This window comes from Chrysemys picta, chromosome 20 (assembly GCF_011386835.1).
Source record: "Chrysemys picta bellii isolate R12L10 chromosome 20, ASM1138683v2, whole genome shotgun sequence".
Lineage (NCBI taxonomy): Eukaryota > Metazoa > Chordata > Testudines > Emydidae > Chrysemys > Chrysemys picta.
In genome coordinates, this window is record NC_088810.1 from 2,902,507 (window position 1) to 2,918,776 (window position 16,270).

The 16,270-nt window shown below is 46.4% G+C and overlaps 1 protein-coding gene across 5 annotated transcripts; it reads left to right on the plus strand.

The window, feature by feature from the left end:
- The first annotated feature begins 605 nt into the window (after positions 1-605).
- On the plus strand, positions 606-13,861 carry LOC103305680 (interferon-inducible GTPase 5-like). 5 transcript variants are annotated; one of them, XM_024113326.3, is made up of 3 exons: positions 607-899; positions 2,510-2,638; positions 5,956-10,436. In XM_024113326.3, the coding sequence occupies exon 3, from the start codon at positions 5,956-5,958 to the stop codon at positions 7,213-7,215; it is 1,260 nt and encodes a 419-aa protein (XP_023969094.2). In that variant the 5' UTR covers positions 607-899; positions 2,510-2,638; the 3' UTR covers positions 7,216-10,436. The 5 variants fall into 5 exon arrangements, with proteins under 5 accessions (XP_042702870.2, XP_023969094.2, XP_023969095.2 ...); XM_024113327.3 differs by lacking the exon at positions 5,956-10,436 and adding an exon at positions 10,945-13,861 and having other exon boundaries at positions 618-899; XM_065574000.1 differs by lacking the exon at positions 607-899 and adding an exon at positions 926-1,758.
- Positions 13,862-16,270: the final 2,409 nt, after the last annotated feature.

Sequence of the window (16,270 nt, forward strand, 5' to 3'; positions counted from 1 at the left end):
CCGTACCCCCAGAAGGAGCAGGGCCTCGGGAAGAAGGGGCAGGGCGGGGGCCAAGCCTCCCTCAGCCAGCCCTTCAGCACCGCTGGGCATGCGCCGCCCAGGGCTCCGGTGGTAATTTAAAGGGCCCGGGGCTCTGCCTGCTACCTTGGTAGCAGTGGCAGCGGCTTGGAGCGGGGCCCTGGGGCCCCAGGCACCTGCCCCTTCGTCCCCACCTCGCTGTGCCTGTGCACAATAAAAGATTCTCCATTGCCTGCACATTGAACTGTTTCACACCAGTGCAAAGCAGGTGTACAACTCTAGTGATCCAGAAAAGCAGCATTCTGGACCCATTTTGCACTGGTGGAAATGACGACACAACATGGTGGAGAATCAGCCCAGTGCCTGATCTCAGCGCATCTCCAAAAGGGGGAGACAGCTTGGAAGGGGAACAATTTCACGTTTCTCTTTGTGCACCAGGCAGGGGTTGGGGGCAGGGAGTTCAGGGTTTCAGGTATATGCTTCACTTGGCAGAGGGCTGAGGAAGGGGTTACCAGGCTGCCTGGGGGAGAAGAGAAGAGGACCTGCAATGCCTGAGGACTGAATGATTCGCTCTGCAGCTGTGGATAGAGAAAGGAGAAAATAGCAGAAAAACAGAACAGGGTTAATCTAACATCTGTTCCCAGAATGGGAGGGACGAATTCTGTTCCACCCCAGGATACAGGAAACCTCTCCCTGCTCAACCCTGACCCGTGCTTCCTCACTAAAACTGAAAACTCTGTACTCATTAGAGAAAATTCCACCCCTTCTCCTTGTTTCAGCTCCTGAAGCAAAGTCCAGAAGAAGCAGCAAAGTTTGGTTCCCCCGACCCACCAGGGGCTCCAGGTCCAGGAAGGACGGTGCAACGGCACAGGCTGCGTAAGGTACGTCCCCAGATTGGCCACACCACGATGCTGCCAGAGGACGGGGAGATTGCCGTTGGGTGCTGGACGCACTTCAACCACAAACGGTTCTCTTTAGCTTTAGGCACAGGTAGCTTATGGGGTTCCTGCATTCCCTTGGGGACCAGCCACCCCTACACATGGGGGCTTCTGTTTGTGCGTCCCCTGCCTGGGGAGCAAGGGGCGGTGGGGGAGGGGTTGTGGCCCATTGTCTGATTTTATGGGGAGGCTTTTCTGGAGAGCCCTTGTGTTGAATTGTCTGTGCGATCTAACAACATGGGCGTGGAGAGCAGAGGGATAAAATTGAGGGAAAGTGGGTTTTTCCCACTGTCTCTGCCCTTTTTTTTTTTTACATTTTTTCACATGGGACAAGGACAAGACTGACAGACCCTGGGGCCAATGAGGAGAGGGCAACGCTCCAGGTCGGTGTGCTAGATAGGGCTGCAGGCCAATGAGGGAGTCAGGAGCCCATGGTCCAATGCTTCGTGTGAGCTGGGGCTGCCTGAGCCAGGCAGAGCTAAGGGGAGGGCAGCAGCACTGAGAGAGAAGAGCTGGAGTTGGAGAGCTGGGGCAGCGCAGACCGGCCGTGTGGATGGGTCCAAACTGCAGCTGAGAGCTGTGGGGCCAGAGCCGGGAGAGCAGAAGCCAGGAAAGTTCCCCACAATAGCAGGACCATTCTCCGCTTACATAACGTTTATGAGAGAGATGAGGCGGCTGAGCGAATATATTTATTGGCGACCAACTTGTGTTGGGGAGGGAGACAAGCTTTCGAGCTGCTGTCAGGTGGCTGCCGGCTGATCAGCTCTACGTGCCAGGCCCTCGCCTGTGTTTCCGTGCAAGAGTTAAGGGCTGTAGGAATTTTCTTTGCAGTTTGATGGCTCAGAGCCAGCCCCGCTTCCCGGCTTCCTCCCATTTCTGGGAAAGGGACAGCTCAGCCTGTTGCTTTCGGTTTCCAGGAGCACAGGATGCAGATCGTTTCCTGAGCCTGTCACGAAGCTCCCTGGGAATCAGACGGGGCAGTTTGAGGGATGAAAGATTCTCCATTGCCTGCACCTCGCACACTCGTTCACACCAGTGCAAAGCAGGTGTACAGCTCTAGTGATCTAGAAGAGCAGCATTCTGGACTCATTTTGCACTGGTGTATTGATGACACAACATGGTGGAGAATCCGCCCAGTGCCTGAACTCAGTATATCTCCCAAGTGGGGAGACAGATGGGAGGGGAACAATTTCCCATGTGTCTCTTTGTGCACCAGGCGGGGGTTGGGAGCAGAGAGTTCAGGGTTTCAGGTATAGGCTCTACTTGGCAAAGGGCCGGGGAAGGGGTTATTGGGCTGCCCTGGGGAGAAGAGAAGAGGGCCTGCAATGGCTGAGGAAGGAATGATTCACACTGCAGCTGTGGGGAGAGAACGGGGAAAATATCAGAAAAACGGAACAGGGTTAATTTAGGATCTTTTCGCAATAGGGGAGGGACCGAATCCTGTTCCACCCCAGGCTACAAGAAACCTCTCCCTGCTCAGCCCTGACCCGTGCTCACTAAAACTGAAAACTCTTTACTCATTAGAGAAAATCCGTCCCTTCTCTTCATTTCAGCCCCTGAAGCAAAGTCCTGGGGAGTTTCCCCCCGCAGTTGATTTTGTTCCAGCAGCAAAGATTGCCCCCCCCGGCCCACCAGGCCCGCCAGGACCAGGAAGGACGGTGCATCAGCACAGGCTGTGTAAGGTACGTCCCCAGATCGGCTGCACCACGATGCTGCCACATGACAGGGGAGCTTGCTGTTGGGTGCTGGACGCGCTTCAACCACTAACGGCTTCTTTTAGCTTTAGGCACAGGCAGCTTTGGGGCCCCCCCTATATTCCCTTGGGGACCAGCCACCCCCACACATGGGTGGTTTTGTTTGTGCTTCCCCTGCCTGGGGAGCAAGGGATGATAGGGGAGGGGTTGTGGCCCATTGTCTGATGTTATGGTGTGATGGAATAGGGAGTATTAACCTGGTAATGTTGCATGGGAGTTTTACTGGTACTGTCTGCATTGGTGCTGGATGGTGGTGGGATATCAGAGTGTGACTTCATTTGAATGATGATACATGGGTGTGGGGTTGGGACCAGGTGACACCTTCTGCCCAGGAAACTGGACAAAGGCTGGAGGAGGAGCCAGGGGGTGTGGCTGGGTGAGATGGCTGGAGGGGGTTTCAATTTGGAGCTGGCTGGGGAAACGAAGGGAGAGCCAGTACCGGGGTCTGGGCTCCCTGCCCCCCAAGATGGACCGGACTGAGGGGCCCTGGTTTCTGTATCTACAAGCTCTGTTTTGGGGCTGTGTTCCTGTCATCTAATAAACCTTCTGTTTTACTGGCTGGCTGAGAGTTTTGGTGAATCGCAGGAAGTGGGGGGTGCAGGGCCCTGAGTCCCCCACACTCCATGACATATGGATAGGCTTTTGGGGGGCACCCTTTTGTTGAATTGTCTGAGTGATCCAACACATGAGTATGGCAGGCAGAGGGATAAAAATGATGGAAAGTGGGGATTTCCCTACTCTCTCTGACTTTTTTTTTTTTAACATTTTGTCACCTGGGAAAATGTGACAAAAATAAGACAATGATGCTTAAATTTATGATAGAGACGAGGTGGGTGAGGAAACATCTTTCATAGGACCAACTTCTGCTGGTAAAAGAAACAAACTTTTAAGCTCCTCAGAGCTCTTTCTTCAAGTCTGGGAAAGGGGCTCCGTGCCACAGCTAAATGCAAGGTAGAACACATGTTGGTTGTAAGAGACCATTCAAGGTGAAGTGGCCATTTAACACGTCTTTAGGCATAGGACAAAAAAGTAGCGTTAATGGGTTGCGGATTAGAACATAAGACTGGCCATACTGGGCTAGACCAATGGCCCGTCTAGCCCAGTATCCTGTTTTCTGAGCGTGTTTGGTGCCAGATGTTTCAGGAGGAATGAATAAAACCGGGCAATTATCAAGTGACCCTCCGCTGTCATCCAGTCCTAGCTTCTGGCAATCAGAGCTCCTACCCTCATGATTCACTATTACTCCAAGCCATCCCTTGTCTCCCATTCTTCTGCCCCCGACCTCCCAAGCCCACACAAGGGAGCGCCCCCATCCTCTGCTTGCATCTGTGTGGTAAATGAATATTACACTTGTTGTGAAAAGAAGAAAAGACAGGACCAAGTATGCAACCCTTCCCCCACTTGACTCCTGAATGTCACCCATTGAGCACCACAGTACTTGGCATATGTGTTGGTCCCATCTTGGCTGGCAATGGGGATTGAATTGCCCAGTGGGTTACACATACAGTTAGCAAATATTTTAAAGGCACTTGATTGTCTGATTGCCTTTGATTATTGATAGTAATTGAAATCTTGATGGGCCAGATATAAAAATCAAAGGACAGATCATATTTCTGTTCACTGTTATTGTATTCAAGGATTTGACGACTTTTTCTAAAATGTCCAATGGAGAATTGAGGGACTCACTAGTTTCATGGCTGGCTTGGAAGGGAATGAGGGCTCCAGTAGGGTGTTCTGCTGCCCAAAGAAGTCTTCTCATTGGCTCAGAAAAGGGGGTGGAGCTAAAGCAGGATTTCCTGTTTTGTCAAGTAGGCCTGAAATTGGCCAGCGAAGCTCCACAAGAGGGCAGTACTGGTGAGGGTCAAGGGTGTTGCAGTGCTCCAGGTGTAACTTGTACCAAGTTCTATCCATAACATACACCTGAGCTCTCCCTGTCAGAAATGTACATCTGTCCTTCCCTGGTGCCCACATCTCCCTCCTGAATGTAGCACATGCTAGAGGTGAAGAGATCAGAGATGCACTTTGCAAACTCTGTGTCAGTGGAGGAGAATCTAGTCCTGGTTCTGTAGGTTACAAAAATGAGCTGATGATTTTATGTTCCCTGTAAAAAAACAAAACAAAAACAAAACAAACCACTAGAGCTGGTGGAAAATTTCCCAACAGAACAGTTTTCCATTGGATAATGCTGATTGGACAAAATCAAAACTTTGTGGAGATATATCAACTTAGTTGAAATATCTGATCAAAAAAGGATCAACACATTTTGGTTTGATAAGGTCAAAGCACTTCATTTCAATGTTATTTACATTTGTATACATTATATTAAGTATTTTAAAGTTACGAGTTTAACCACCGCCCTTCAAAGGTAACTGTAAGAGATAATTAAACACATGTTGCCTCCCAAAACAAAGGGCTGAGTTAGCTCAGGAATTTATGAACTGGGTGGAGGGACTTAGCTCAGTATTGTTTTGGCTAAGGGCTGGTCTACACTACAGTTAGGTCGACCTAGCTGTGATGCTCAAGGGTGTGAAAAATTCACTGCCCTGAGAGACATAGTTAAACAAACCTATGCCCTGGTGTAGACTCTGCTAGGTCAATAGACGCATTCTTCCATCAACCGAGTTCCCCCCTTTGGGAAAGGTGGATTTACTACTGTGATGGAAGGACCCCTTCTGTAGCTGAACCTGTGTCACTGTAACGTTTCTATTGTAGGCATACTGTAAGAGCATGCACACATGTGAGAGAGAGAGAAGCACAAGACACAGAGAGACAGCCAGAGCCTGGAAGTGTCATGGGGTCCTGGGAAAAGCCTAGAGAAAGTTTTTTGAATCAAGAGTGCTGGATGAAAAGAATTTGGACTTATGAGCAAGGATGCTATCAATTTCTCCTCCTAATGGAAACACCCAGGGCCCTAAACTTTAACTAGATAGATCAAAAGGGGTATCTAAAAAAATTAATTAATAATTATATCATCTATTATTTTTATATTACAATTAATCGTTGAAATGAAGCACTTTATCAAAATAAGGTCATTTCAATAAAGCCCTGTGGATATTTTCACAACTAATTGTTTTGGAATTTTTGTTACATGGGAAATTTCAAAATTTGAACTTTTTGTTCTGATTTGGGACAAATAGAAATTTTGAAATGTCAGAATTTCCTGCCAAATGGAAATTCTGAGTTTTGACCAACTCTAGCGAACGCTGAATGAAATTTCCCTTTTTCCTTTTCCTTCTCTGGGCCAGATGACATCTTTCAAATCTCTCATGGAGTCCATGGAGTCTCTCTCTGCACTCATGAAGGATGTGGATATAGAGTTAGACCCAAAGGCATTGTTCAATGCAGCTATACAAGTATATGAGAAATTCATGCATCTCTTCAAAGATGGAAGCCCTGAGGTAGCTGCTTTGAAAGCTCAGGAGGTGCTGGAGTCATTTGAAAATACGATGCTCAACATTGCTGTTACAGGAGAGACGGGTGCAGGGAAATCATCCTTCATCAATGCCATCCGGGGACTGGAGACTGAGGACAAAATGGCTGCCCCAACTGGTGTGACAGAAATGACAACAAAGCCAACTGCTTATCCGCATCCTACCTACCCTAACGTGACACTGTGGGATTTGCCAGGGATTGGGGCAATGAATTTTCGGCCGGAAAGGTACCTCCAACAGGTGAAATTCAGTCGCTATGACTTCTTTATCATCATCGCCTCAGAGCGGTTCCGTTCCAGCCATGCTGCCCTGGCCCGGGAGATCCAAAAAATGGAGAAGAAGTTCTATTTTGTGCGCTGCAAAGTGGATGAAGATTTGGCCAATGAAAGAAGGGCTCATCCCAAAATTTACAGTCAGGACAGTGTCTTACAGAGGATCAGGGAGAACTCCGAGAAACATCTGAGACACCAAGGGGCGTCCAACCCACAGGTCTTTCTTCTCTCCAACTGGGAGTTCGACCAGTATGATTTTCGCCTACTGGTGGATACGCTGGAGAAGGACCTCCCCAGTCTACAGAGACTTGTGTTTCTGCTCAGCTTGCCCAACCTCTCTCCTAAAATCATAGAGAAGAAGAAAGCTGCCCTGAAGAAGCATTTATGGAAAATATCCCTGGTGTCAGCTTGTATCAATGCTGTTCCCCTTGAGAGAGTCTCTCTCGCGTGTGACATTGGAATCCTGCTGGTCTCCATGATTGCCTTCTACAAGCGATTTGGCCTTGATGATGACTCCCTGGCTAAGCTTGCCAGGCAGGCTGCAAAGCCCGTCACAGAGCTCAAGGCTGTTATCCTATCGCCGCAGGTGGAAGAACTCACCAGGGGCTTCTTACTGAAGAAATGTGTCAGTGTTGGGTGCGGCATCGCCAGGTTATTTGAACGTCACTTTAAGCTGGTATCAGTGTTTAGCACCGTAGCTGTAGCAGCGTTGTCTTTCACTACCACATATTCCATACTGTCAAGCTTCCTGGATCAAGTTGCCGAAGATGCAAAGAGAATTCGCAAGAAAGCCCTGGAATAAGAAGGGACAACTTCAAGATAACCACAACATAATCCACAGACCTGTCACTGTAGGGAAGGCAGATACCCTGAGGGTGTCTATTGTATAGATAAAGAGACAGAAGGCAGGATTTTCCTTTTTTGTGTGTTTTATATGGCAAACAAAGAGGAAAATCCTGACTCTGCTTTCTGGAGGGCTCTGTTGGGCTTTATATTTGATCCAAAATTATTGTCGTATACTGTTCAACATGTGAGACTTAATGGAAAGAGAGCCCGCACAAAGCGGACCGTGGACGAAATCTGTGGAATGGTTTGGCCTCTTATGGTATTGTTTGGCCTGTTCTCCTCATTCTCCCAGCTGGGAGCTCAGTTAAGGCTACATGTGAGTTGCTGAATTGCTTGAGCAAGAGGACATGACTAACTAACTAATGGCGGTGTGAAAGAGCCAGACCCCAGAGTAATGTAGTTAATCTGACATAAGCCCTGGTATAGACAATGTGGAAGCAGAGAACAGCATTAGGTTGATGGAAGGATTCTTGTCTCTACAGCTGTGCTACGGTAGCAGTGTAAGTGGAGACATAGCCTAAATGTGACCTTGGGCAGGTCACTTAATTTCTCTGTGCCTCGGTTTACCCATTGCAAAATGTGGAGAAGAATCCTTCCTTTGTGTTGTCTATTTAGCCTGTAAACTGTTAGAGACAGAGACTGTCTCTTGCTAATTTTGTCCAGTACTCTGCACACTGGGGCCCATGATCTTGGTTGGGGCCTCTATGAGCTTCTGTAATAAAGATGATGATAATTACATTAAAAAAAACCTTCATTAAATCTTCCTTGCCTCACAGGGCTGAGGATCAATCCATGAAAGACCCACAATAAAGGAAACAAAATTCGCGCAGGAAATTTAAAATTTGGTGAGATTCTTTTTGTCAATGCAAACAGATCTTTCTAGACACTTTATTTATGATGTTAATAATTTTCAACAATGCAATTGTGAGGCCACCAAATTTGTGTGGCACATCGGAGCTTCTGGACTAGAATGAGTGTCCTCCCTCCTCAGAGATGGCAGTGTGAATTTGGAGTCACTGGGTGTGGTAGTTCCTGGTTTTCACTCGAGTAACTGAGTTCAAAATATGGCATTTAAGCTTTCATTTGAAGACATGGACACTGCCTGACCTTGAATGCCTTAATGTTTGGGTACCTAGCTTGAGAGTTCTTCAAGGAACTTGATTTTCAGAGGCTATGAGCCACTCCACACTTCTGAAAAACAGGCACTAAAAACAAGGCAGTCGAGATCAGAGGCCCACTAGAATATTTATGCCTTAAGAGCCAGTTTTTAAACAGATTCAGATCCCACTGAGAACAGTGGAGAGGCCCTGCCTTTGCCCTATTGAGAGTGGAACTGGTCAAAAAAGGTAAATTGTCTCCCAGGTAATTCCAATATTTCAGCATTTGCTGTCATGCTGAATCAGGATGAAAAGTTGAAGTACTGGAAAGATTTGCAGAATGAAAAAATGTGGCTAGGAAATGTCAAAACATTTTGGAGAAATTCAACAGTAATCTGCGTCCTCCTGAGCTGCACAGTGCATCATGGGAGTCCCATGACTGTGGTGCATCATGGGAAAGGTAGTCTGGATGGGGAGTTTAGCCAGTAAGGGGAAATGGGGGGAATGAAGAAACTGAACTACAGCTCTCAGTCATGACTGCTCAGGCAGAAATGCAAAATTTAATAGTGAAACATTTAATTTAGATTTTTCCCAACACATTTTTTTTTTAAAAATTAACATTTTTCCATGAAAAAGAAATGCTTTGATGGAAAATTTCTGACCATCTCCAACTGCAAGCTGGTCCATAGTGCTGCTTTTTGAAAATCTAGCCTCTAATATGGAAGGGAAAAAAATATGATTAAAACTGGGATAACTCAAACCAGCCTGTGAAAAACATGCGCAGAAAAATCTCTTCCAAGCTCTTAGAGAATCAGCTGATGAAATATTCATTTTCTTGCTTCAGAAATGATGCATAATATCGAAATAATAAAAAAAACACCTTTATTTCTTCACAAGTTACTTTCTTCACCACAGAGTTCTGAGGCATGACTTGGGGCTGGTCCCCACTTAGTCCGGACTTCGGACTAAGGTACGCAAATTCAGCTACGTTAATAACGTAGCTGAATTCCAAGTACCTTAGTCCGGACTTACCGCGGTCCAGACGCGGCCGGAAGTCTCCCCCCGTCGACGCCGCGTACTCCTCTCGGCGAGCTGGAGTACTGGCGCCGACTGTGAGCACTTCCGGGATCGATCCGGGATCGATTTATCGCGTCTTAACCAGACGCGATAAACCGATCCCAGAACATTGATGGCGTGCCGCCGGACCAGCCGGTAAGTGAAGACTAGGCCTGGTTCTCACTTCTCTTTCCCCCCTCTGCCCCCCCATCTTGAGTGCTGATTGTAACACTGACAGACCAGCTTAGGTCAGAACAATCGACCAATTGAGTTGTGTGTGAATATCAACAAAGTGTGAAATGTTTAAGTATGTGTGCACAACAATTCACTTGTGTTAGTTTAGTTCAAAGGGAATGTTAATGGCATTGTCTTCAAACTTATCTAGAAACCTATTGATTGCTATCACATTACATTATGTATGACCCTGTAATTAAATAACCCCAGATCAAAGTGTGTGTATATTCAGGTGTTAGAACTTCATGAATACTAATGAATGATACTTGCATTGTTTTCACTTATCTATCCCTATTAAAATGTAATGGCAGGTAATTGTATACAAATTTTTAAACCTGTAAAAAAATTAAACCCATATATCACTGTAACTGAATTACCTGTGTATGCAAAGGAAGTAGAATGTTAACTTCAAAGCCACAGTCATTGAGTTCAACAATGGAAGTTCACAACCCATTCTGCAGCTGCTACTCATCAAAACTCATGTGGGTGAAGACATTGTTCAGATTCTCTTCTGGGAGCAGGATCTATAAATATTGGTTGGAGGGAATGATCCTGCATCTCTGGACTGTTCGAACACTCACAGGGAAGCACTCCAGATGCAGGACAGAGATCACCAAAATCATTTTGGGTACCCTGAGAGACTTATGCAAAACTAGCAGATTACTACATCTCTGCTGTCATTTTGGATTTACAATCTTAGACTCACCTGTTAATGTAATTTACCTGCTTCAACCTCTCAATAATGTTCATTTCTTTTCTTAGCTAATAAACTTTTAGTTTACTAGAGAAATTGGCTGCCAATGTTGTGTTTGGTGTGAGATCGAGAGTATCCTTTGGGGTTGGGAGTAACCTAATGTGATGTGATATTTGGGATAAAGGACCATTATCACAAAGTCCAGTTTGACTGGTAAGATTGGCTGGAGAGTCTCAGAGAGTCTCAGGGGACTGTCTGTGGCTCCATGGTACAACTGCTATAGTGATCCAGGAGTTCACATTTATTACGGGCTTGATGAAATCTAATGATAGAATATAGGACCAGTTTGGGGTGTCTGCCCTGTTTTCTGACAGTCTGACCTGAGATTGGCACTCTCAGTGGTGAGTCACTTCAGACAGTGTGACACTGATAATCAAACATTACTCTTGAACCATTTTCTCTCTACTGACATTATAATAGCATTATGAAGAAGCAGGAACAATTCTCGACTCATGAAGTTCTTGGTAATGGCAATTTCTGTTTTCCAGCTTGCCTTCCCCTTTTCTTTCTACACTGACTGACATCCTTCTTTTTTTTCCCCCAGAAAGATGGCGTTAGCAAGAGATGCTTTGGATGATAGATTTCAGGATACGGATTTTAATCTCTCCACTGTTCCCAAAGAGGATCTCGAAGAGCTAATGGCCGCTGTTGAAAGAGGGAATCTTTCAGAAATGGTTTCTAAAGTGCAGGAATCCCTAGAGCAGTTGGAAAACGTGAAACTCAACATCGCCATCACGGGGGAGTCGGGATGTGGGAAATCGTCCTTCATCAATGCCATGCGGGGTCTGGATGATGATGACGAATACGCAGCCAAGGTTGATGTGACAGAAACAACAATGGAACCAACTCCTTATCCTCATCCCAAACACCAAAATGTTACCCTGTGGGACCTTCCGGGAATTGGGACGCCGAGTTTCCGGCCTGGCAGCTACCTCCAGCAGGTCAATTTTGCCTACTATGATTTCTTCATTATCATTGCTTCCGAGCGGTTCAAATCCACACACGCTGACCTGGCCCAGGAGATCCAAAGGATGGGAAAGAAATTTTACTTTGTGCGCTCCAAGGTGGATATAGACTTGTATAATGAAAAAAGAAGGAAAAATTTCAGTGAGGAGACCACCCTGAAGAAAATCAGAGACGATTGCATGACGAAGTTGCAGGGAGCAGGGGTGACCTCACCGCAGGTTTTCCTTGTCTCCAGATGCGAATTTGGCAAGTATGATTCTCCTCGACTGCAGGAAACTCTGGCAGATGAGCTAGACTCTCACAAGAGGCACGTTTTCCTTCTTTCCCTGCCCAGTATTTCCAGACCCATCCTGGAAAGGAAGAAGGAAGCCCTGCTGAGTCAGATCTGGAAACAAGGCCTGGTGTCCTGCATCCTTTCTCTACTTCCTATTCCAGATCTTTCTTTTGCTTATAATATTTGTCTACTGAGGTGCTGCATGGCAAGTTACCGCAAGAACTTCGGCTTGGATGATGACTCCCTGGTTAACCTTTCCAAGATGGTTGGGAAGCCCATTGCAGACTTGAAGGCAGTGATAAAGTCTCCGCTAGAAGAAGAAATGTCAACCCATTTTATTGAATATCTTCTGGGCAAGGCTGAAAATCATTACATGACGTTAACTGAGTGCATCTTCCGTGGGATATTTCAATTCGGTATCCATGAAAAATTAAGCTCTTTTCCAGTCACATACGCCACACTGAAGTGCATTCTAAATGATGTTGCTGAAGATGCCCAAAGGGTCCTGACCAAAGCTTTGGAGGCAGAAGAGAAAAATTAAATGTAACAGCATCAAAATTTCAGTACTGCCCAAGCAAAGAGATCAGATGCCAAAGGCCCCAATACACTGGAGAGAAGGCAGCATCTCAAACCGGATACCGCTATGGAAAAAGTATTGGATACGAGGCACATGCAATGTGTGTGCATTCTCTGATTAAAGCATTCATGCTTTCTGTTCAAGCAGCCGGAACATAGGAATACATATAGGACCCGATTGTCAGTCATACAGGACCACTGGGTCCATCGGCTCCTGTATCCCATATAAGCAGGGATGCAAATTGAGTGTTGCTAAAACACAAACATACCAGGAGGGGGGCTTCTGCTTTCTTACACTGTGTTCTGTTTTCTATTTCCTTCTTTGTGGCTTCTCCTCTTGATTAACAAGGGGAGTGGCAGGTGCTCCCAAATGTGGGTGGGATTCTGAACCTGGGGAATGTTACTAATCTAGGCCAGTTCCCCGGGAGTGGTGGCGTATGAAATGCCGAACTGGACAGAGGGTGTGTGGCAAGAGATAGGGGATGATGGGGGAGGTGAACTGGCATCTGGGGGTAAGATGGACAGATCAATAACCTGGAGTGATCATCTGTAGAGCCTGTGGTGTATTAAGGACTCCATTGGAATTGAAAGCTATCACTTTAAGAGCGGGTGGAGGGTACCGCTGTCCTGCTTGCAGCTAAGGGGCTCTGTATTAAAGTGTGAGAACACAGTCGGTTTGCAGACAGCAGCCTGGTTTTCTCTCTGTTTCCGGGTTCCTGTGTGTTCTGAAATTGAAGAAACAAAGTTACAAGGGTTCTCTTTATCTAACGTCTCTCTGTGCATGCTATGAACACAACAGAGCCCAGTGTTTGAGATGTTTGCTTGGTGCACAGAGGACGCTGATGGCAACTTCCTGTTTTCTAGCTCAGGTTTAATGCCAGCTCATGTTCTCATCATTGAAATCAGGACTGTTAGGGTATGCCTGTGACAGTCTGTATCCTTATCTTCTCCATTTTTGCAAAACTACGATACATGTAGTACGAAGTCTGCCTTGTAAGGGAACACTTGAAAACCCATAATTTGCTGATTATTATTGTCCTGGTGAAATACGTGTGGCAACATTGTATGTGAAATTATAAGATTCTACTATATGACAATACTTATTTCAAGTTTAGAAAAGGAGGCACAAAGCAGTTCTTCAGAGATAAAGACAAATTGATGCCTCAACCAGGTGTCAACTAAAGCAAATAAACTATCACCTGGCTAAGCCGCCATTCTTTGGAAGGAAGGCGAGAGTGATAGAAATCTACATGTGAGAAAGGACTCAGACATTTGGGGTCCCAGACCCCAGCTGGAAATGACTCTTGCACAAGAGAGAGGGCTATGAAGGGACAAAGCAATGGGCCCAAGTTACCTCTCTCCCCTCACCTCTACTCACGGCATCAACAATGTATGAAAGACAAAGGAAACATCCTTGAATGGGGGAGAGGTCCTGCCTGAGGGAACTCCGCCAGCCTGCTGTATGCACATGCTGAGAGAGACCTTTTTGCTTTAAATTCACTTAGCTCATTAAGTTTGGTATTAGTCTATGTTTTACCTTTTATGTCTTTGTAACCAATTCTGACTTTTATACCCCCCATTACTTGTAGTCACTTAAAATCTTTCTTTCTGTAGTTAATAAACTTGTTGTGCTGTTTTATCTACACCAGTGTGTTTGGACTGAAGTGTTTGGGAACCTTCACTTGAGATAACAAGATGTGTGAATATAATTTCAGATTATTGAAATGACAGACATTTGTGTTGTCCAGGAAGATGCTGGGCAATGTAAGATGCACATTACTGGGATAAAACCGGGGTGGGAGCTTGCTGGTGTCGCCCTGCAGTGTACGCTGTGAGTGGCTAGTATCGGGGGTAGCCGTGTTAGTCTGTATCTACAAAAACAACAAGGAGTCTGGTGGCACCTTAAAGACTAACAGATTTATTTGGGCATAAGCTTTCGTGAGTAAAAACCTCACTTCTCTTCTCTGTGAGTGGCTGGCTTTAGCATTCAGACAGTATAGCTGGGAGTAATTTACCTGCTGGAGGTCATGTGTGAGCAGACCAGAAATGGCTGTTCTCACAGCAAAGCAGTGTAAAAGGCATTCCAGGTTAGAGAATTGAGGGGACACAGCAGTCCAGGTTATACCCTGGGGAATGTCACAATGCCTGTACTGCAATAAAACACCCGTGGCTGACCCGTGTCAACTGTCTTGGGCTGCGCAGTTATCAATTTTCACTGTAGATGTTCAGGCTCTGGCTGAATCCCAAGGGTCCCAGAGCTCCAGCCCGAGCCCAAACATAGCCCCCCAGTCCGAGCCACACGAGCTCCAGCCCGAGCCCAAACATAGCCCCCCAGTCCGAGCCACACGAGCTCCAGCCCGAGCCCAAACATAGCCCCCCAGTCCGAGCCACACAAGCTCCAGCCCGAGCCCAAACATAGCCCCCCAGTCCGAGCCACACGAGCTCCAGCCCGAGCCCAAACATAGCCCCCCAGTCCGAGCCACACGAGCTCCAGCCCGAGCCCAAACATAGCCCCCCATCCAGTCTGACCTCCTGGATAACCCAGACCATGGGACTTCCCTGAATTAATTCCTGTTTGAACCAGGGCAGATCTTTTAGCAAAACATCCCCTCTTGATTTAAAAATTGCCAGTGATGGGAACTCCACCATGACCCTTCGTAAATTGTTCCAATTGTTAATTACTCACTGTTAAAAATGTGCCCCTTATTTCCAGTCTGAATTTGTCTCGTAGCTTCAATGATCAGCCATTGGATCTTGTTAGACCTTTGTCTTCTAGATTGAAGAGCCCATTGTCTAGTTTTTGTAGACAAGCTCTTCCTTTTGCCCAACTTTGTCTTGTTCTAAAAGTAGGTTTCTGTCTCCTTCCTCACATTTTTTTAACCTTTCCATTGGGAAAAGAGAAGGGAATATTAAAATATAAGAAAAAATGAACAGGCAAATATCAGAAATAGAAAACCAAACTCTTGTGAGTTTCCAAACACCAAAAATTCAGAAATGTTCATTGAATATCTAAAATACATTTTTAATTTTGAAATTTCCTGATGACAAGAGGAAAAAATGCATCTGAATTGACATTTTCCCATGAAAAAGAGGGGCAGAGCAGGAGGGGAAGTGTAAGGCAAGGGAGAGAACATAAGAATGGCCACCCTGAGTAGCACCCTGGCACCCCCATATTCACCACTGTCACTGGCCCGTTAAAGAGAATCCACTATCCCAGGAACTGGATACAATGGACACGCAGGTAGGCAATGGAGACTGCTTGACTAATGGGGGCAGACCGTCATGTCACAAGCATAGAACTTTTCAGCCAGCTGGAAGAAAGTATAAAAGAGGGGAAGTGACATCATGACTTGGCTTCACTCCTCCCACAACTCAATACCTGGAAACACGTCTGGAGGACAAAGACTCTGAACTGGGGAGGGAGGTCTTGGGCTGGAGGAGAGTCCCAGCCTGCATTTAGAAGTTCTGGGACCTGTTAGTACCATCTGTCGGGGTGCTTGATTCAAAGCCTGTTTAGTTTATAGAACTCAGATTGTGGATTTATTTGATTTCTTGGGTAACCAACTGTGATCTCTACGCTCGCTACTTATAATCAGCTAACATCTCTCTATTAATAAACCTGTTTTATATCCTACCTAAACAGTATGTTTGATTGAAGTGCGTGCGGTGTCTCAGCTAAGGTTACAAAGGCTGGTATGTGTCCTCTCCACATCGAGAGAGGAGCGGCCTGGGTAATGAACTGATGCTGGCCAGGCTTCTGACCAGGGCAGGAGGGCACAGCTCTGGGGTGCAGAGCTGGGGGGAATTGGCTGGAGCCTCCCGATTGTTGGTTCATGAGTGGCTGGGAGATCATTCATGTAACTCAGTTGGATATTCCTGGGGATGGCTGTGTAAGTGCAGCATCTGTCAGAGGTCTGTAGCTTGTCACAGCATCACCATGTCAGAGTGCTGGTGGGACAGGGGGCTCAGTGGTCCCACAGTTCAGGTGGCACCCTGAGAACCCTTCACAGTGAGTCAAACCAATGATCCATCTAGTCCAGTGTCCTGTGTCTGA